Raw genomic sequence first — 22,765 nt, 5'->3', positions numbered from 1 at the left:
CCTGGGATTGATCCCTGGCACCACAAAACAAGACATTGTTTAAGAAACAGAATTATGGGATTGGAGTTGTGGCTCAATGGTAGAGAGCTTGCCTAGCATGTATGAGGCACTGGGTTTGATTCTCAGCACCATATATAAATAAAATGAATAAAATAAAGGTCCATCAACATCTAAAAATATTTTTTAAAAGATACAGAATTTTTCCATCATCACAAAGCTGTCCCTTATGGTATCCTTTTATACTCACCCAACCCTGACCCTCCCACCATCCCTAATATGTGGCAACCACTAATTTGTTCTCCAATCCTATAATTTTGTCATTTCTAGAATGATATATAAATAAAATCATAGAGTATGTAATATTTTCAGGCTGATCTTAATAATGACTTCTTGGTCCATCCAAAATGATAAAAAAAAACTATTGATACTGATACACAGTACCAATATCACAGTATCAACACTGACACCCAGTGATACTGATACTGATACACTGGGTATCAGTATTAATTGTTTGTTTGATCTTATTGCTGAGTACGGTTCCATGGTATAGATGCACCACAATTTGTTCAGCTATTCCCCTACTTAGAACATTTTGGTTATTTCCAGTTTTTTTGTCTATTATAAGTAAGGTAGAATGAACAGTCAGGTACAGGTTTTGTGTAAATATAAGTTTTCCTTTCTCTGAGATAAACCCTAAACAATGGAATTGCTGGGTCTTATGGCAAATTCAACTTTAGTTTTATAGGTAACTCCTACTTTGTTTTCCAGAATAGCTGCACCAAGTTACTTTCATACTGGAAGTATAGAAAAGTTCTAGATTTTGAAACAGAAATGAATCACTGATCATGAGTCACCTACAGTCTCTGAGTGGGTGCAGAAGACAGTAATAAGGAATCTGAGAGAAGGGAAAAACTGGAAAACTATGCAGGTAAATTAACACAGAGATTCATATGCCTTAAAACATTAGTAGCAAACCTTCTTACCTTCTTTAAACTGTACCCAGCATGAAAAATAATTGGAGGCAGCAGAATGTTGAAAAATACCTCTGGATCAAATGTTACCTGAAAGTTTAAAAAGAAAAAAAAAAGTCAACCTTTAGTTTAATGCCAACTAGTGCTATATTATTTGCTCAATATTGAAGTCACGACTGAATTTGAACATTTGGTGTAAATAACATCAGTGTGACAAATCTTGGACTAATGCCAGAAGAAAAATCATATCTTCCTTGTGGACTGGCATATTCTCCCCACAGCACTTCTGACGTATGATCTTCGTGTGGTTTTTAATATATTTTTTTTATTTTTTAGTTTTCGGCGGACACAACATCTTTGTTGGTATGTGGTGCTGAGGATCGAACCTGGGCCGCACGCATGCAAGGCGAGCGCGCCACCGCTTGAGCCACATCCCCAGGCCCTCTCCGTGTGTTGTTTTAACACATGTTAAGACATAACGGTTCAATTCAATGTTAAGAACTCACAGAGAGCTGTGGGCCAATGTTTTTCCACAATAAATGAAAACATCTTGATTTTTATCATCTTTATTATGTCTTAACTGCATTAAAAATATTGTCATGATTATTAACTCTCTGGATCCTCTCATGGAATCCTTTATAGATATAATTCTACTGAATTTAAGTCTCTTCTGAGTGACCAGCCTTCTGTAATTTTGATGTGGCCTAGATCAAAGTCATTAGTGAGTTTAGTAGCTTCCTGAACATCAACATAAATTCAGTAACTCCAATGGGATGAAACTACCTGTAAGGCTTATTTAAGGAAATCACTCTGAAACTTCTACACAGCAATGTCTTAATCACATACCAAAAAGAATTAAATATCTTATAAACACACTAACCTTTTTAAAGAATTTGTTCATGTGGGTGGATTAATCAGCTTTTATTATAATTAATTATTTTAAACCTTCATTCTAATTATTAAAAATTAGCTTTTCTCTTTAGAAACTGGAGATGTTAATCAGCCTAATTAAAACAAGAGTGATTCTTGCAAGTTATATTTATTCTATCTTCTTGCTAAAGATAAGAATAATTTACAAAAGAGGGAATGTCAGAGTGAGGGTGAATCTTGGGCAGTACCTACCCAATGAGGAACCTGGGCCCATAAATAGTCAGACTTGATGGATATCAAAAAAACAAATAATGTACCCACAAGCACAAGGGTTTTCTTATCACAGTTCAATGTTCTTCACACCAACCTCATTGCCTTAATATGCCTGTTCTGCCCTCAACTAGAAATAATCATCTCTACCTTGTTGTAGAGATGATTATTGCTAGTTACCTCCTTTGCTCTGGTAGCAGAATTTCAAAAAGAAGAGATTTGAATAAATGTTTTTAAGATAAAAAGAGCAGAAGTCAGCTTCATCTTCTATCACAACCTAAAAGGTGAAAATAAGTGGGTATCATTTCCCTGTTTTCCCCTATTCTATGCAATTCAATATGAAGGATTCATGCTGTCATTTCTAAACAGTGATTAGCATGGTATATACACTGGAATGCCATTCAGTTGCATCTAGTTTCACAATGTTAATGGAAATTCCATGCTTTATTATGAAATGAGAGCAAAGAGCACAACAGTACTGCCATTAGGGACAGAGAAGATGGTCATAATTAATATTCCAGATAGAGAATAATTTGCTCTAAGGAACAGTATATTTGAAGAACAGTAATTTAATTTTTGGAGCACACCTGTGTATAATGCAGGTCATTATACACATTAGCTTTTTCTACATTAAAAGGGGCTTTCCACACCTGGATTCCCCTGACCTGCTATACAGAAGTCCGCCTAATGATAAGCCCTGGTCTCTAAGGTAATGGAATATGTGTCAATAAGTATAGATCACATTTATCTTTGAAATCACCCACATGAAAAGACACAATATTTTTTCCTGTGAAATATTTTTATTACTCTGATATCAAAGGAAAAAATGCTTGGACTCAAATTCTAAGACAACAAGCTCTTCTTCCCTTAAAGATTCTTTGGGCCTTTGGCATCAGTCTTCAATGAGAGTAAGCCCTCAAATATTTGTAGACTATGGGGAAAGAACCACAAAAAACTAAGAATCACATTTCTGAATTCTGAATAAATAAGTTTAAAGTGAAATCAATGTTATTTTAAGAAAGAAACAATCTCATCTCTAAACCACAAGGATAAGAAAAAATAGTAAGGAAGAAATGGCAGTTGGAGAAAATAAATGTGAATATACAAACTCACTGCATAATCAGGGGCCCACATCTACAACAGATCCTAACAAGCCCAGGAGGTCATCCACAAATCTGAAAGGTATGAGTAAAATAAGGTTCTTATCTTCTCGTAATGGCCCAAAAGCCTCCTGGCAAAACTGAGAACCAGGAATGTTGATATTCCAGGAGTTTGGAAGGATTTCCACAAGGTTAAGATGGAGCCAAGGAATCAACAACCATGTTGTAGATAACCATATGCCAGCTCACCTTCCGCAGCATGTCATTCTGTTCTACACTGTTGATCTTGCCAGGGCTGATTTCTCCTTTCAGAGTGTATTCAAAGAACTTCCCACTGACATTCACTAATAAGGTGCTGAAGGCCCTGTCTTCCTGAGTACAGCTGAGTGACTTGTCACGGCCACTGGTGGCAGGGGTGCCATATCTCAAGATCACCCCGACGATGAGTCCTGAAATAGAATGAGAAAAAAAATCCATCAGGCCTGAGGAAGCATATGAAGAGCATGGCCATAATGCTACCACCAATTTTCAACAAGTAAAAAACACAAAGAAAATCTTAGAAACCAGGTCTAAGGTGTAAATTTTAGGAGTGACTAAATGCATGGTCCTTCAGAAGTGGTTAAGCATCATCTATTCTGGTCTAATTCAAGTCCCTCAGCCACCAGAAGGACAAGGTAGAATGGTACCTTTGGTGGTTATTATGGCACGCTGAGCAGTGTGCATACTGGGTCATGTCTCATTTCTAAGGCTTATGGTGGAGGAGTATGGGATGATAAGTAGTCAAGTTTTTTTCTGCCCAAGACAGCACAAGACAGAACTGCTGAGCCCTTGATTTTTCCCAGAAGCATCCCTCAAGCCAGTCCTGCTGCCATCTGCCAGCAGGAACCAGGCTGCTGGAATTTCCAGTTGCTATAAATGCAGCTTGCTTTGCCACACACCAGAGGAAAGCAGGGGTGAAGGCTTTTGATTAGGTCATTTCAAACACTAGAAATCATGGAGAAAGTAATTACACCCCTTGGGAAGCTAAATGCTGCAGTATAAATTTGAGCAGTCATGATTCAGGGGCTGGAGAGCTGGCTTATTGGGGGCTGTGGCTATGACACAGCTAAGATAATCAGCTGCAAGTATTTAAGCCTCATTCCCTCAAGGGCTTTCTCACTAGGAAAAATAGAAACAGCAAAATCATGTATAAGCATTCAATTCTATGACTAAGGAAGGAGTGCTGCTCCCCTGGTCCTACACATGAGTCAAACAGACCCAAGCAAAAATGATTAAAATGTCAGGGGAGGGGGACCCCAAAAACCATAAATGACTCTTAGACACTTTGCTATAATTTTCTCTTAGGAGGGAAATTTCAGACTTCTAAATTCAGTTCTTTGGCTAACAATATTAAAATACATAATGGTAAAAATGATCTCTCATATCATTTGCCATTAATGGAGAAAGTTATATCAGAAAAAGAAAGAACTTCTTACTATGTTCTATGGGTAATAGTTTCAATCTTGAATGTCTCCCAAAGGCCTATTTGTTAAAGGATTAGTCCTCAGCTTGGTGGAAACCTTCAAGAGGTGAGGCATGATGGGAGGTCTTACACCACTGAAGGTGTGTCCTTGAGGCAAATAATGAGACCCCAAAACTTTCATCTTCCTTTTTTCATTCCCAGTCACAAGGTGAATGGGTTGCTCCACCACACATTCCCACCAAGAGGTGCTGCCACAGACCCAAGCAACAGGGCAGGTCATGGACTGTAACTTCCAAAACTGAGATAAAATAAACCTTTCCTTTTCTTAATTATTGCAGGCACTTTGTTACAGAAACTGAAAGCAAATACACTATGTATAATGTTCTATCATATCTATTATCAGCAAGACAAATATAAACTTACGAGACATTGTTGAACAGCAAATCATATATAAAATCTAGAGAAATACAGCAGTCCTTTAAACCAAAATGTTTCTGTATTGCATTATTATTATTAAAGACCTTTATTAACAGATGCTTGTAATTTGTTGCTTTTTGTGAAAAAAACAAATCAGTCTTGAAGGTTTTATTCCAGACTTAAAATGAGGTTCTTAATAATCTCAACCTGAGCAGATAAACAATTTATTTTTCTATTGGTTTTATTTTTTTAAATACATGACAGCAGAATGCATCACAATTCTTATTACACATATAGAACAATTTTTCATGTCTCTTTATATAAAGTATGTTCACACCAATTCATGACTTCATACATGTATTTAGGATAATGATATCTGCAGTGATTACAGTGTGCTGCATATTTACTGCCTAGCACTGGAACTCCACCAGGGCCTGCAATCTTTGCTGCCTATGCTCCCTTTTATCCTTCCACATCATCAAACTCCACAGATTCTCTATCCTCTATTTTATGGAGGTGCTACTTGGGGGTTCTTCTTCTTTGTGGCAATCTATTGTAGAAATACTAAGTTTGTTGCCATTCCTGTGTGTGGAAACATACCTGTTTCTTATATTGAAGCATTTTACTGTTCCTAAACTTTCACTGCAATGACCTTCCTGTCTCCTATGGGCTGCCATTCCCTCTGCGCATGGTGCCACACTGAGTATCTCAGCCTTGATGTTCATGATTTAGGACTTGATGATGACTGAGGCCAGCTGTGACAATGGTGCCTCCTCCTGAAGCTGCTGGTGGCACTGGTGATAGAGTTCTCTGGGCTTCCCTCTCCAATCCAGATGAAACTCCGAGGTGCTTTTTATTTTTATTTAATTCCTTGGTTAGGCAGTTATTTTCTGATGAAGTTTTACATGAAAAAAAGCAATTCCATGGCCCTTCAAGCCTCATCATAATACAGGATGATTTCTAAAGCTTGGAGAAGGCTACCTGTAACATGATTTAACTTAAATGTCTTCATCAGTAAATCAAAATAAGTCATTTAAAAATGTATCTTTCTCCCAAGTCAAAACCTGCTTCAAGGAACCTACTGTTACTTGACTTTACTAACTTGATTTATTAGCAGAGTTAATGGAAAGACTAAACCATATGGTCCTTACAATAAATACTACTCTAACAAATGAGGAGGTTTATGCTTGCAGACAGGTTCATCCATTATAGGAAATGCTCTTAAAACCTCTCCTAGTAATCATCACTATCATATCTAGAATCATTATCAGATGATGAATATTGTTATTTAAAGTTATAAAACCTTTCCCTCTCTACCTAATGCACCCATATTAAAGATGGAAGACACTGAAAGTAATGATGCTGCCCCTTTGTAGTTAAAACTTAGCAACACAAAACATCACAGCAAAAATTCAAGGTTAACACCATTTGGACAGTTTTGATCAAAAATATACCAAGCCACAAGGCACACCACTAACTCAAGGTACAGTTTTAATAACTCCCCAAACATTTTAGATTCATACTTGTTATCACCATATTCCATGTCATGATACTGAGTTCACATTTAGTGTTTTCCACTTAAAGAATACTGTAGAAGGGTATTTTGGTGAGAAAATGATAAAGACTAGGAGTAAGTGAATAGCATATTTCATCTGCTGGATCTGAAGACATCCCTGACAGGAACTGTAAATAGATCATAACTACAAGGACTTAAATCATGCATGAGTTTTTTTTTTAGCTCCATATTCACACATACATACATACATACATACACACATACACATACACACACACACACACACACACACACACACAAAATGAACCACAGAAGTACTGATTCAGGGGCTTGGGTTGTAGCTCAGTGGTACAGCACTTGCTTAGCATGTGTGAGGCACTAGGTTCGATTCTCAGCACCACATGTAAATAAATTTTTAAAAAAGGTTCATCAACAACTATAAGAATATTTAGAAGGAAATAGTGATTTGACTGCATCCTACAGCAGAGTCCCAGATTACAAAGAGAAATAACTTATAGTGTATGTGGGCCAGAGAAAAATAGCACAGAAGATGTCACCTGATAAAGACAGAATCACTATTTTTAAAAGTAAATGACTAATATCAGAAAATAATCCAGTTTGGGACTTTTTTTTTTACAGAAAACAAATATGAATGAAATTCCTTTGATATTTTATGTGGCTAAAAAATAAAATAATGAACTCAAAGATGCAGAAGGTGAGGACTATTTCAATGTATGGGTATGAAAAAAATGCATTTCACAACTGTATTATCACATTCCACCGATGGTGTATAATTTCTAAGTTTTTTTAATTTTTAAAGACATAACCAAACAGAAAAAAAAACTATATATACTTTATATATGTGCCTATCCAAGAATGAGTAGTACTAGGAAGGAATATAATCATAAGCCAAGTATGGCTCAAAAAAATCTCAGAGGGTGATTAAAGAAACTAGGCCCAGTTAGTCTGGTGCCAGTTTTCCTTTTGTGACTGAGACTGTTAGGAGTGCAACTGAACAAGTGGACATGAAGTAAGGTGTAATTCTAGACAGTCATCCACCAGCTGCAATATGTGCATATCTCTATTAATAAGCCTTTGTTAAGAAGAAGGGGAACAGGTGCATGGATGTACTGTTCTCTTCTAGTGAGACCTCACCTTCTCTCTTATAAGCTACTAAGGATAGGCGATCACTAGATCACTTTGGTCACCACTTTAGGGTTGTTTAGAATATAATACAGATTGTTCTGAGTTCCAAAGTTTCATTTGAAATGAGAAAAGAAAGCATCCCATTTTACATCCAGATACAAAGTGTTTGAAGACAGTGATAATTACAGATTGAGTACCCTTTATCCAAAATGCTTGGGGCCAGTAGGGTTTCAAATTTCAGAATTGTTTTTGAGAGTTTGGGATTGGGTTTTTTTTTTTTGGGGGGGGGAATTTGGAATATTTGCATGGCCTTTAAGAGTTGAGCATCCCTAATCTGGAAATCCAAAATCTGAAATGCTCCAAAATCCAAAACCTTTTGATTTATGCTGGCATGCAAAAAGTCTCGGATTTTTGGAACACTTCAGATTTTGAGACTAGAGATTGTGTTAGTTTTACATTGCTGTGATCAAATACCTGACAAGAACAATTTGGAAGAGGAAAAGTTTATATGGGCTCACGGCTTCAGAGGTCCCATCCAAGGTCAGCTGACGTCATTGCTCTGGGCCCAAAGTGAAGCAGAACATCATGGTGGAAGGGAATAGCAGAGGAAAACTGCTCAGGTCAGGGCATCCAGGAAGCAGAGAGACTGAGAAGAGGAGTCCTGGACAAGACATGTAATTCCTAAGGGCACACCCCCAGTGGTCACCCCAGTGACCTACTTCCTCCAGCCATGCCCTAATCTATAGTTACTATCCAGCAATCCATTCCAATGATAAGAGTATGCTTTCATAATCTAATCATTTTACCTCTGAATATTCCTTCATTACCTCAAACATAAGGTTTTGGGGGGATACCTCATAGCCAAACCATAACAAGATGATCAAACTCTATTTCTTTTTTTATTTAGTTATTTTTTATTATTTTTTAAAAAATTATATGACAGTGGAATGCATTACAATTTTTATACATGTATACAGCACAATTTTTCATATCTCTGGTTGTATACAAAGTATGTTCACACCAATTTGTGTCTTCATATATGTACTTTGGATAATGATGACTATCACATTCCACCATCATTGCTAACCCCATCCCCCTTTCCTTCCCCTTCCACTGTATTTCTTTTGTTGTTTTTGTATTGAAATATTTCAATAGAAATAAAAGAAACAAAGGAACAAATAGTTATTAGAAAAATAAATACAAATCTCCAATAATTATGTAAAAAGATACACACCACTGACAAAGAAATATAAATCAAAAAGAAAGAGGCACTTACTAGATTGGCAAAGATTTAGGTAATTTGATAATATCCAATGTTATGTAAGACATAGAGAAATGAACCTACTTAAAAGTGTTGGCAGAAATGTAAATTGACATAATCTTTGCCAAATTATTTTGGTAAAACTGGACAGATTACTTAAACCCTGTATAAAGGAAATCTAATGACATTGTTTATTCATGACAAAGTTATTGCCTTAACCTGTCTAAACACATACCACAAAATATTTTATCTCATTATCTAGATGTCAACTATATTTATATTGGTTGTATGCACAGAAGAGTTAAACTTAATGATTTATATGATTATTTCCTTCAAACTGTATTTCCAATCCAATGAATAAAGAATCCAACAGATTCCAGCATTGATAATTAGTTTTCACATTTGGGGGTCATTTACATGACTGGTTTTAAGAATGAGTGCTACAGATCTTTTCAATGTCTTTGTCTCTTGTTTTGTTTGTTATGCAGCCATGCTATTCATTGATTTATTAAAACTCATTCAAGGAGAATTAATTCAAAATATTTTGTTGCTTGTTTTGAAAAATGCAGTCAGTGAAATATTCATTTTGTTTATTGGTACTGGGGATTAAACCCAGAGGTGCTTTACCATGGAGCTATACCCCCAGGCCTTTTTATTTATTTATTTACTTTTTGAGGTATAAATTGTTCAGGCTGCCTCAAACTTGCAATCCTCATGCTTCAGCCTCTAAAGTTACTGGATTACAGGCCTATACCACTGTGCCTGGCTGAAACACTCATTTAAAAATAATTTTATTGAAGTACAATTTATATGTCACAAAATTCATCCATTTCAAATGTATAACTCAGTGATTTTTAGTATATTCACAGAGGTGTACAACCATCACCCCAATCTGATTTTGTAATATTTCCATTCATAGTCACTCCCTGTTTCCTACCCCCATCCCCAGGTAATTACTGATCTAGTTTCTGTCTCTAAAGATTTACCTTCTCTGAACATTTCATATAAATGATATCATATGATATGTTGTCTTTTTGTGTCTCATTTCTTTCACTAAGCATGGTGTTTTCAAAGTTCATCCATGCTGTGGTATAGATCAGTACTTCGCTACTTTTATTGCTGAGTAGTATTTCATTGTATGGCTATACCATATTTGCTTATCCTTTCAACAGTTGATGAACATTTGCATTATTTCCCCTTTTTGTTATTGTGAATAATGCTGCTATGAACATTTGCATACAAATCTGTGGACATATGTTTTCATTTCTCTAGGGTATTAACCAAGAGTAGACTGCTATGTCATATGGTAAATCTGTTTAATACTTTAAGAAACTGCCAAACTGTTTTCCATTTGGGAAACTGTACCATTATATACTCCCACTAGCAATGGGAGTTATAGTTTGTTTACAGGCTCAATAACAGTTATCATTGTCTTATGATTATACCTATTTTAATTTTTTTTACATTGGCAACCTCTTTAATATCTAGAGACTTGACATTATAAAACCAGGGCTACTTTGTCCATGTTATATAATATGCACAGTAGAGCAAAATTAAATGAAATGTACATTACAGGGCAATGGACAAGCTTAAGTTTTCTAGCACACTCTAACAAAACATCTTTGCAACTTCTTCCCTCTCACCTCCTTCAACCTAACAAACAAGTACAGAGAGTACACTGTTCAGAGGTGGTTTAACAATTCCAAACTCAGTATTTCCCATCGTTTTTAAAACTTATGTACAAGTTTTACTCTAATTCTTCTGCTTTTAAATATATCAAGCACTTCTAAACATCTAGAAGGACTAGATATTCCACATAAGAGCTTGTCCACTATGCGCACAGCACTGTACACATGTAGCAATGGTTATAATCTGAAGTATTTTCTAATATGACCATTTTGTCTTTGAACCTTCCCCTTTTCACTTCCTTCTCTCTACCTTCAATCCAGTGGACAAGTATAGGCATATGTTATGCTTAGAGATGGTTGAAAAATTCATATCCAGAAGCCATTTACAGAGGACAAGCTTTCCTATGAATTTCAACACAAAATGTACAAAATGTGCTAATCTTACTAACTACTTCGTCATATACTGGCAACCTCTTTAACATTTAGAGACTAGATGTTACAAAATCAGGACTCATTTGTCCATTATATACACTATATACAGAGCAAAACAAAATGTACAAAACATTCATAAAACTGATGTCTGAGAATATCCAAGTATGGCTGCACTAACATATTTCCTTTTGCAATTCCCTCCAACCTCCTCCATATCACTGAACAAGTACAGATGGTACTGTACTTCTCACAGAGGTGGTTTAACAGTTCTATTCCTCAAAGAGAGTATTTCATATGAATTTTAGCAAAGAGATATTAACATATGATTTTAGATATTTACATATGATTTACGATGATATTTCATATGACTTTAGCTTTTTTACTACCTCTACATTTAACATACATCAGGCACTTCTAAACATTTTGACAGAGTAGATGTTTCAAGTAAGGACTCAATTTGTCCACTATGTCCATGATAGTCTTGAATAAACTGCACACATGTAACAATAGTTCTAATTTGAAAATGAAGTCTTCAAAATATGAGCATTCTGGCCCTTCACAGACTCAGTGGGCTATAGTGCTTAAATTTTCAGAAGACAATCCTTCCACAAAATCTATTTACTAACTGTTATAAATTAGATATGAGGTGTCCCCCCAAAAGCTCATGTGTGAGACAATGTAAGAAGGTTTAGAGGAGAATGATTGAGTTAGAAAAGCCTTAACCCAATCAGTGAATGTATCCCATGACACAATTAACTGAGTGGTAACTGAAGGCAAGTAGGGTATGGCTGGAGGAGGTGGGTCCCTGGTGGCATGCCTTTGTGGTATATATTTTGTATCTGGTGAGTGGAGTCTCGCTCTGCTTTCTAATCATCATGTGAGCTGCTTTCCTCTTTCACACTCTTCTGCCATGACCTTCTGCCTCACCTCAAGTCATGAGGAATGGAGCGGTCTATGGACTTTCAAAACTCAGCCCCCAAATAAACTTTTCCTCCTTTAAAATTGTTCTTGTCAGTTCTTTTAGTCACAGCAACTGTGTCCGTACCTCTGCTGGCACAACAAAAAACAGACTAAAACACCAATTCTACTTTTGTCATACACTGCCAACCTCTTTAGCATCTAGAAAGAGTAAATGGACATTAAGACTCATTTTCCTTTATATACACTATGCACGCAGCACAATAAAATGAAACACACAGATTAATTTGTTTACTCTTGCCTCATTACAAGTACACTGGTATGGCGCTGTGGACAACCAGCACACAACATGTACTACTCAACAGGGTATCTGGCTATTGCCCCCTCCCTAAAACATCTCAGAAGATTTTTAACAGGGCTGGGGATGTGGCTCAAGCGGTAGCGCGCTCGTCTGGCATGCGTGCGGCCCGGGTTCGATCCTCAGCACCACATACCAACAAAGATGTTGTGTCCGCCGAGAACTAAAAAATAAATATTAAAAAAATTCTCTCTCTCTCTCTCTCTCTCTCTCTCTAAAAAAAAGATTTTTAACAAAAAGATCTTTACAAAATATGTTGTATTTTACTACTTCTACTTTTAACATATATCAGGCATTCCCTAAAGAATATCTTAAAAACAAACAAAAGGAAAATGAAAATAAAAAAGCATACACCACAGTTTGAACAAAATGAGGTGATAAAGCCAGCCTCAGCAACTTCGTGAGGTACTCAGCAACTTAGTGAGACCCTGTCTCTAAATAAAATATAAAAAAGGCCGGGGGGTGTGACTAAGTTGTTAAGCACAACATAGAGGAGGAAAAGTTTGTTTTGGCTCACAGTTTCAAAGGTTTAATCCCTGATCCACTGAGTCCACAGCTCTGGGCCCAAGGTGAAATAGAACATCATGACAGAAGGATATGGTATAAGAAAACACCTCAGGACATGACAACCAGGAAGGAGAAGGAGAGGGGGGGAAGGGGGGAAGGGAGGAGGGGGGAGAGGGAGAGAAAGAGTGTGCATTCTGCTTACCAAGGACAAAAAAGAAACCCCAAAGTCACACCTCCCCATGACCTATCTCCTCCAGCCACACTCTACCTGCCTACAGTTACTGCCCAATTAATCCATATTAGTGGATTAATTCACTAATCAGTTTATGACTCTTATAATCTAATCATTTCACCTCTGAGCATTCTTGCGTTGTCTCCCATATGAGCTTTGGGGGAACACCTTATATCTAAAACATAAGAGTACCTTTTTCAAAAAAATCAACTGAACATAATAGTTTATTTCTGGAGCTGGTGAGAGAAACAAGATCTGGTGGTCATCATAGTCCACTCCATCTGCCTGAAACATGGAACTAGAGAGGATGGGAGCAGTCCCAAGTCTAAATGCCACATACACCCATTGTTTTACCAAGATGCAGTCAATTTTCTTGAATAAATACCCCCCGGTTTGTTACTCAACCACTGGTCAATTTTCATAGACTTTAAATTGTTATTTTTGACATGTTTTCCAGTTTTATTGCCATGTTGTGAGGAGATGATTTGTTGAACTCATATGGCCATTCCAAAGTCCTACTATAAATCATGTACCCTCACTATCTGTATGAGCACAAACAAGAGAATTTCTCCATGCTTGTTATTTTGCTAGTTTATACCACTATTTTACAGAAAACGCTGGTTATGTATGTTATAGCAAATTAATTCTAATGCATTTTGTCACTTTATAACAATTTTCCTGATATATTTACTTTTTCTGGTAGTAAATGGAAAATAAAGTAATAAAAAGGAGGAGAATCTGGTAGATTTAGTGTCAGAAAACCTGGGTTTGTAAATTCACTTTTTACTTAGCTGCCATCCAGTGCATGGTATATCTTTGCTACTCATTTCTAAAATTGGGCTGTTGTAAAAATGCAGGGGGAACATGTTATACCAAAACCTTTATAAATTGTCAAAGGCTGCACAAATGCTGCTTTTTATAAGCCCTAAAGAAGTTATTTTTCCTTGCATTACCTCTATTGCTATAAAAAAATTTGCCTATTGGGGAAACAGGAATTAGGAAGGGAAGTGATATATGGGAGGAGCAGTAGGAAAAATACCCCTTTAGAAAAGTCACTATAGACTCCCTCTCTTGTTGAACTTATCCTGTCCAGTAGAGGGACAAGATATCATAACTTCCTTATTTGCCCATCTAGCAGCTTTCTGGGTGCCAATAAAATGAGCATTTGTGTGAGAATTTACAGCTAAAAAGGGTTTTGACTAGAGGGAAATTTCAAGGTAGGCATCATTCTCTATCTATAAATGCTGATTCTATTTTAGAAGATTCTTCAAATCTAAATCCCACAGTACATAACAGCCAGTAATAAAACAATACAGTCTGGGCTGGGGCTGTGGATGAGCGCTCTCAGTGGTAGAGCGCTCACCTGGCATATGTGAGGCACTGAGTTCAATCCTCAGCACCATATAAAATAAATAAATAAAGGTACTGTATCCATCTACAACTAAAAAAAACAATGAATGAATAGGGCTGGGGTTGTGGCTTAGCAGAACAGTGCTCACCTAGCACCTGCAAGGCCCTGGGTTTGAGCTTCAGCACCACATAAAAATAAATGAATAAGGGTATTCATTTATTTCATATATTCATATATATATATATATATTTTCATATAAACATTTTTTTAAACAATGAATAAATGGAATGGATTCAAACTAAAAAGCTTCTTATGAGCAAAGGAAACAATCAATAATGTGAAGAGAGCCTACAGAATAGAAGAAAATCTTTTTTTTTTTTTCAGTTTTTCGGTGGACACAACATCTTTCGTTACATGTGGTGCTGAGGATCGAACCTGGGTCGCACGCATGCCAGGAGAGCGTGCTACTGCTTGAGCCACATCCCCAGCCCAATAGAAGAAAATCTTTACCACATGCACCTCAGGGTATTAATCTCCAGGATATATAAAGAACACAAAAAACTAAACACCAAGAAAACAAATAACCCAATCAATAAGTGGGCTAAGAAACTGAACAGATGAACAGACACTTCACAGAAGAAATACAATCAATCAATAAATATATGAAAAAAATGTTCAACATCTCTAGCAATGAGAGAAATGCAAATCAAAACTATTCTAAGGTTTCATCTCACTACAGTCAGAATGGCAATTATCAAGAATACAAGCAACAATAAGTGTTGGTGAGGATGTGGGGAGAAAGATACACTCTTACATTGCTTGTGGCACTGCAAATAGGTTCAACCATTCTGGAAAGCAGTATGGAGATTCCTCAGAAAACTTGGAATAGAACCACCATTTGACCCAGTTATCACACTCCTCGGTTTATACCCAAAGGACTTAAAATCAGCATACTACAGTGATGCAGCCACATCAAAGTTTACAGAAGCTTTCACAACAGCCAAACTATGCAACCAACCCAGATACCCTTCAATAAATTAATGGAGAAAGAAAATTTGGTATATATATATATATACAAACTAATATTACTCAGCCTTAAAGAAGAATGAAATTATGACATTTACAGATAAATGGATGGAGCTGGAGAATATCATGCTAAGCAAATCAAGCCAATGCCCCCCAAAACAAGGGCTGAATATTCTCTGTGATATGCAGATGCTAATTCACAATAAGAGGGAGGTTAGGGAAGAATAGAAGTACTTTGGATTAGGCAGAGGGGAGTGAAAGGAGGGGAGGAGGTAAGGGGATAGGAAGGACAGCAGAATGAATTGGACATTATTACCCTGTGTGCATATATGACTACACGACTGGTGTAATTCCACATCACATACAACCAGAAGAATGAGAAGTTATCTGCCAGGTAATAAGCTTAACTCAACAAGAAAAACACAAGTCACTGATTTTTATTGCTAAATGTCTTTAATGCATTTGGGTCACTTAAATTCAGGTGATCTGTACTGTATTGTTAACAATAATTTTTCAGTATTGCTTGAGAGTCAACACTGACACTAAACCACCTGAGATTGAGATCTGAGGCCCATCACAAAAAGACCCACAGGTCCTATCTGTTTTTCAAAGGATAAGCCCTCCCCCTGTGTTTCCTAAACATATACAGAATGGCTGTAGTGGCCCCATATTCATTTTATCCAGACTTCATGACACTGTAAAATGTCACAGTTGGAAGGTACAACTATGTGGTATAACCATCACATTTATAAAACACTCTGTCCAACAGTAGATCTTACACTGTGGTGTTCAGAGTCAGTCACCTGAGAACTTGCTGAAATACAGGTGCGCAAGGTCTCCCATGTAATTTCTGATCTTGAAGAGTAGATGAGGCACCTATATTGAAAGAAATTCTACATCTGGTTCCAACACACTCAGAAATGAGAATTACTGATCTTCAAGTTTTATAGCATGAGATTGCAGTCATCCCTTAAATCTGTGGGGGACTGGTTTTAGGACAATCATACCACCATACAAAAATCTATGGATATTCAAGTCCCTTATGTAAAATGGTAGCCCCAAAATGGAAACAAGCCAAATGTCCATGATGAATGGATAAATAAAATGTTGCATATCCATATAGTGGAAAAAGAAATGGATTCCACACATATGCCACAACATGGATGAAACAAAGATACTATGCTGAGTGCACATGTTTAGTAAAAGAAGCTAGTCACAAAATACCATACATAGTATAATTACCTTTCTATGACGTGTCTAGGACAAACATATCTATATATATGGAAAGTAGACTAGTGGTGGCCGGAGGCTAGTACAGGAAGAATCCTACTGGAATGATAAAAACAAAATAGTCTAAAACTGGGCCAGGAATGGTGGTGCACACCTGTAATCCCAGTGGCTCGGGAGGCTGAGGCAGGAAGATCATGAGTTCTCAGCCAGCCTCAGCAAGAGTGAGGCTCTAAGCAACTCAGTGAGACCTGTCTCTAAATAAAATACAAAACAGGGCTGGGGTTGTGATTCAGTGGCTGAGTGTTCCTGAGTTCAATCCCCGGTACCAAAAAACAAAACAAAAATCTAAACCTGGATGATGGTCATGGTTGCACAACTTAGTAATTTGACTAGAAATCAATGAATTGTATATATACAAATTAATGAATTTATGATATGTCAATTATATGCCATATAAGAAAGTAGTTTTACAAATAAGGGCTGAGAGAATGAACCTAGAGAACACATTTGCAATTCCTTCCAGCACTAGCACTCCACGCTTTTCCATTAAGGTCTCTCAAAGGGAGAACCAAACTAATGTAAGCCCAGCATAGTGTATATTTTGTACTTCAAGGGCTTCATGATGAATATCTGTGAGCAGGTCAAATACACAAACCACAATTCTTCAAGACTAGAAGAAACACAAAGGAATGTATACATGACTCAGAAAGTAACAGCAGGTTAACTATATAGATAGTACATTTATCTTCCCAATGAATAATAGTCTAAAATGCTACTTTCTCCAAGAAGCCCTCCCCAACTCCCTAGGCTAGGTTAGATCCCAAGGTTTTGTATTCCCATCGCACTGTGCATTGTTAAAGGCATTTAAGTAGTATGTCTGACTAGTTGGCCCCACTATCAGCCCCATGGAGGGAAGAGGAAGGTGTATATTGGAATTCTCTTATTTAGTGCTTAGAAGTACCTGGCATATTTGGTGTTCAAAAAGTATCTGCTGATCGAGGCACAGTGACATACACCTGTAATACCTGTAGCTTGGGAGGCTGAGGCAGGAGGATCATGAGTTCAAAGCCAGCCTCAGCAACTTAGCAAGGCCCTAAGCAACTCAACAAGACCTTGTCTCAAAATAAAATAAAAAGGGCTAGGATGTGACTGGTGGTAGAGTATTTGTCTACCACATATAAAGCCCTAAGTTTGATCCCCAGAACAGCAACAAAAAAATTCTTTTGATCTTATTTCTCCAACTTTAAAATAAAGGAAATGCCACCTGGACAAAAAAAAAAAAATCAACAAATCTAATATTCCTGAATCACAGATGTTCCTAAATGAAAATCCCATCCCCTACGACCCTGCTCCCAAAACAGAGCTTTAGCATTACAATACAAGAAAACTTCTACCAGCCAAGCACTTGGGAACTACCAGAAAATAAATCCCTAATTCTATTCTGTGAAAACTATCCAATATCATAGCCCAAATTTTGCGTACTAAACATAGTTCATATTCACTGTTTTCATCTTTCTTTCCTTCCATACCTCTTCTATTTACTTATATATTAATGTACTTATTAATAATTATTCATTCATTCATGCATTCAAAAATATTTGAGCATAAGGCCCTATGGCAGAATTTAGACATGGTAGTAAAATATGTATTCTACTCTCAGGGAGTTTATAGTCTGAAAGAGCAGATTTAAAAAACAATGATACTGTCAGGTGCAGTAGAACACACCTGTAATCCTAGCAGCTTGGAAGGCTGAGATAGTAGGATCGCAAGTTCAAGGTCAGCCTCAGCAACTTAGTGAGGTCCTAAGCAACTCAATGAGACCCTGTCTCAAAATTAAAAGAGGGGGTGCTCAGTGATAAAGCACCCTTGGTTAAATCCCAATAAAATAAAATAATACTGTTAACACCCATGTGCCAGAACTATTCTAAGCACTTGTGCATGTTAACTGACATAATACAATTCTTTCAGAATTAAAATTTATCTATTATTACAATTATTACCCCCATTGTATAGCTAAAAATAAATAAATAAAACTGAGAAAGAGAAACCAAGTATTTTGCTCCCATTTGCACATGGGTCACATGCAAATGGAAGATCTAAGATTTAAATGAAGGTAAGTCTGGCTCCAGAGTCCCAGAACTGTTCATAGGCAATGTGCCAATCCACATCCTATCCTTGTCTCTTGCCTGGACTTTGTCAATAACCTCTTTCTTTCCTTCAGTGCTGGGGATCCAACCCAGAGCCTTGTGCATGATAGGCAAGCACTACCACTCAGCGACACACCTAAGATCTTCTTAAACACATTTTATCTAATTTTTTTAAATAACTCACAGATATAGTTGAACTCACAGATATAGTTGATAATGGGAGTTTAGCAGAGTCCTAGATTAGGTCTGAGGACCTTTGAATGATAGGATCAGTTTTCAGTTTTAGATCAGATATATGAATATTTACTTGTTTCTGCCTCATAGTTGACATTTTCCTAAATTAAGGACCGTGTGCCTGTAGCCGAGTTCTCATTCCACTCATTTTTATCGCTGTTTTGTGTATTTCTACTTTAATTAAACAGATTAATCAAATTCTATTCAGTTACCCAAAGACTACACAGGTCACTACAGGAGATTCTTGCTTATTACTCTTTGGAAGTCCTAACCAAGATTTTTCACCAAACACTAGCAATGCTTCAAAACAAATCCATCAGTCTTTCCTGTGAGCCTGTGCCTGTAACTTTCTTCCCACTCACCTTCCTAAACACCTTGACCAGATTAACTCTCAAACATCCTTCAAGCCACAATGTAGATATCACTCGGAAGAGAGCCCTCACTGGAATCTGCTCATGCAGGCAACCCTAATCTTGGACTTTCAGTCTCCAGAACTGCGAAAATATAAATTTCTCTTGTTTAAACCACCCAATCTGTGTTATACATTGAGCATTTTTAAACTTAATAAATCTCAAATCCAAAATGTTCTGAAATCCAAAACTCTCTGATCACTGACATGATGCTCAAAAGTTTGGGATTTTAGCTGGGCATGGTGGTGCACTCCTGTGATCCCAGCAACTGAAAGCTGAGGCAGGAGGATCATAAGTTTGAGGCCAGTAGCAAGGTTCTATGCAACTTAGTGTGTATCAAAATAATTATGAAACGGACTGGGGATGTGGTTCTGTGGTTAAGCACCCCTGATTTCAATCCCTGGTACAAAAAAAAAAGTTTTGTGTTTTGGATTTTCAGATTAGGGATGCTCAATCAATAAATCTATTCAAATATTTTAAAATTCAAAAAAATTCCAAACTCGGAAGCACTTCTGGTCCCAAGCCTTTTGCATAAGGGATATTCACCTACATTTTGTCATGTCAGTCCAAGCTAATACATTATCTTTTGGGGAGACTGAAGGCAACTTCTGTAGACCATCAACAATATCCCTATAGCTAATTCAGACTCCATCCCCCAAGGAGGAAATGTTTCTTTTACAGGTAAGTTAAATTTCTACCACTCCAACACAGGGTCCCTAAGCCCTACTCTAGAGATTTTTTTTTTCCTTTCCTTATACTACCATTACAATATGATCTGCTGATCTTCCAAAGAAAACTTTCACCATATGACTTCCTGGCATAAACTCCATTTTCACAGGAAGTATTATCCTAAGGCACTAACCAAGAAACTACCATGCCTCTGTTCTCCCTGTTCAAAACTGATGGGGTCAAAGGAAGGATTAATTTTCAAAAATGCTTTTAAGATATCACATATTTTGGGAGATGCTGAAAATACGTGTTTAAAATTTAATCATAGAGGGACTGAGGCTGTGGCTCAGTGGTAAAGCTCTTGCCTAGCAATTGTAAGGCACAGGGTTCCTCAGTGCCACATAAATAAATAAAATAAAGGTACTATGTCAACCTATAACTAAAACACTATATATTTTTAAAAAAAATTTTAATCATAGGAACATAACATGATCTTTTACTTAGATGGCCAATGTAACAATTTTAAAAAGGGGAGACAAATATTTAAATTCAAGTTGACTATTACATATATGGGTTAAATATCCTTATTTGAAATGCTTGGTACCAGAAGTGTTTTGTGGTTTGGATACTGTGGATTTTGGAATATTTGCATATACCCAATGAGATATCTAAGGGATGGGACCCAAGTCTAAATAGGAAATTTGTTTATGTTTCATATTCACCTTATACACATAGCCTGAAGTTAATTTTACACACTATTTTTGGTGTGATTTCATTTTCACTGCAAACTGTCATGTGAAGTTGGTGTGAAATATTCCATTTGTGGCATCATGTTGGTGCTCAAAAAGTTTTGGATTTTGAAGCATTTTGGATTTCAGATTTTTTTGGATTAGGGATGCTCAACCTGTACTGGTAAGATAATTAAAAGAAGACTATAGAACATCCTTTTTTAAAAAAATATTATGAAATGTATCTGATATACAAAAGACTAAATATAGCACAGAAGGGACAAACTATAACAGACGAACTATAATTGAGAAGAAATACACAGGGGAGGTATTCAAAGGTACTGGTCATTTTTGTTTCTTTACCTGGACAGAATACAGACCTAGTTATTCTATTCTCTTACCTGCATATTACATAGACTATTTTGCATATTTAATATGTTTTGCAAGAATTTATCAGGATAAGAATGGTCCACCAAATGTTTGTGTCTACCACTCAGCTTAATCAACAGCACAGTACCAAGAAGGTTAAGCACCCTTTTGTGTCCTTTCCCAATGAAGTCCATCATTTCCCCTCCTCAATTCCCTAGACACACTAGTCTGAATTTGGTATTTATTATGCTCTTAGAGTATTACTTAAGATATATGTCATATAACTTTGCATATCACTGAATTACGTATGGCAAGGATTACTCTGTAACTTTTTTTTTCACTCCATGATATTTTTGTGGGAGTTATCCATATGGAATATGTGGCTCTGGCTCATGAAGTCTTATTGCTGTGTAGTATTCCAGCATGTCTGTGACACCTTCTGGATAATTTTTTCACATCTATCATCTGGTTCAACAATTTTCTCTTCAGTTTGTTATCCTATCTACTCAGTTTGCAATTTTAAAGACTTTTTTTTTTTTTTTGCTTCTTCAAATTCTATTTGGTTCTTTCTCCAAAATGCCTAATTTTTTAACAGAATCTGAACTCAGAGTTGGAAATGTTTACAATCCTCAGCTCTGAACTGTGTGGCTTTTGCTCATTTATTCCAATGTACTTCAGAGGACAGGTAAAAGGACTCAATGTCTCCTTTAAAGAGTACCAACTAAATAAACCATGGCCCACTCAGAGAATGGAGTCTATAGCCAGTATATTAAAAAGAATACGGAAACTCAGGGTCCTAAGCATTAAGCAGAAAAAAGCAAGACACAGATTAGATAGCATGCTACCATCAGCATAGGAGATAAGAAAGAAAATCTACTTCCAATGTATAAATGCATCAAAAATCTCTAAAACAGTAGTCACAAAAGGGTAACAATTGTTGCCTCTATAGAGAAGACTTGTGTAGCAGGGGGTCAGAGAAAAGATAGGATTTTATTTCACTGTTAAGTCATTTGAAGTTTTAATCATGTACAATGTATATGTATATTTCCTATTTAAAATAAAAATGTGGAGCTGCAGTTGTAGCTCAGTGGTGGAGCATTTTCCTAGCACATGTGAGGCACCACTGGGTTTGATCCTCTGCACCACATAAGAATAAATAAATAGAATAAAGGTATTGTGTCCATCTACAATTTTAAATTTAAAAAAAATAAAAATAAAAATGATAGCTACATACTAAAGTGAAGCAGGCCACTTGCTATCTGTCCACACTTAGCACACACTGTCCTCTTTCAGGTATGTCTCTTACTCCTCAAACTTCTTCTCCTATCTACCTCATTAGTTCCTGTTCACCCTGCAAGACTGGCTGAAACAATACCATCTTTATCGCAAAATCAACCATTCCTTCCTCTGTGTTGCTGTTGTCCACACAGCTGTTACTGTGTGTCTGGCCCACAAGACCAAAAGCTCCACTGAACCCAGTACAATGCCTGGAACGTGGTCACTACTTGATTAA

General features: G+C 36.7%; 1 protein-coding gene across 1 annotated transcript in view; it reads right to left on the bottom strand.

Moving 5' to 3' along the window:
• Slc9a7 (solute carrier family 9 member A7) overlaps nt 1–22,765 on the bottom strand; it is a 138,957-nt gene that overhangs the window by 70,535 nt on the left and 45,657 nt on the right. The window contains exons 2-3 of the mRNA XM_026413741.2: nt 3,461–3,660; nt 984–1,061 (exon numbers count right to left, since the gene is read on the bottom strand). Coding sequence (XP_026269526.1) covers nt 984–1,061; nt 3,461–3,660 — 278 coding nt within the window. The remainder of the gene's footprint in view (nt 1–983; nt 1,062–3,460; nt 3,661–22,765) is intronic.

The sequence above is a fragment of the Urocitellus parryii genome, chromosome X (genome assembly GCF_045843805.1).
Source record: "Urocitellus parryii isolate mUroPar1 chromosome X, mUroPar1.hap1, whole genome shotgun sequence".
Taxonomy (NCBI): Eukaryota; Metazoa; Chordata; class Mammalia; order Rodentia; family Sciuridae; genus Urocitellus; species Urocitellus parryii.
The sequence above is the reverse complement of the archived record's forward strand: the minus strand, read 5'-3'. Positions and strand labels throughout refer to the sequence as shown.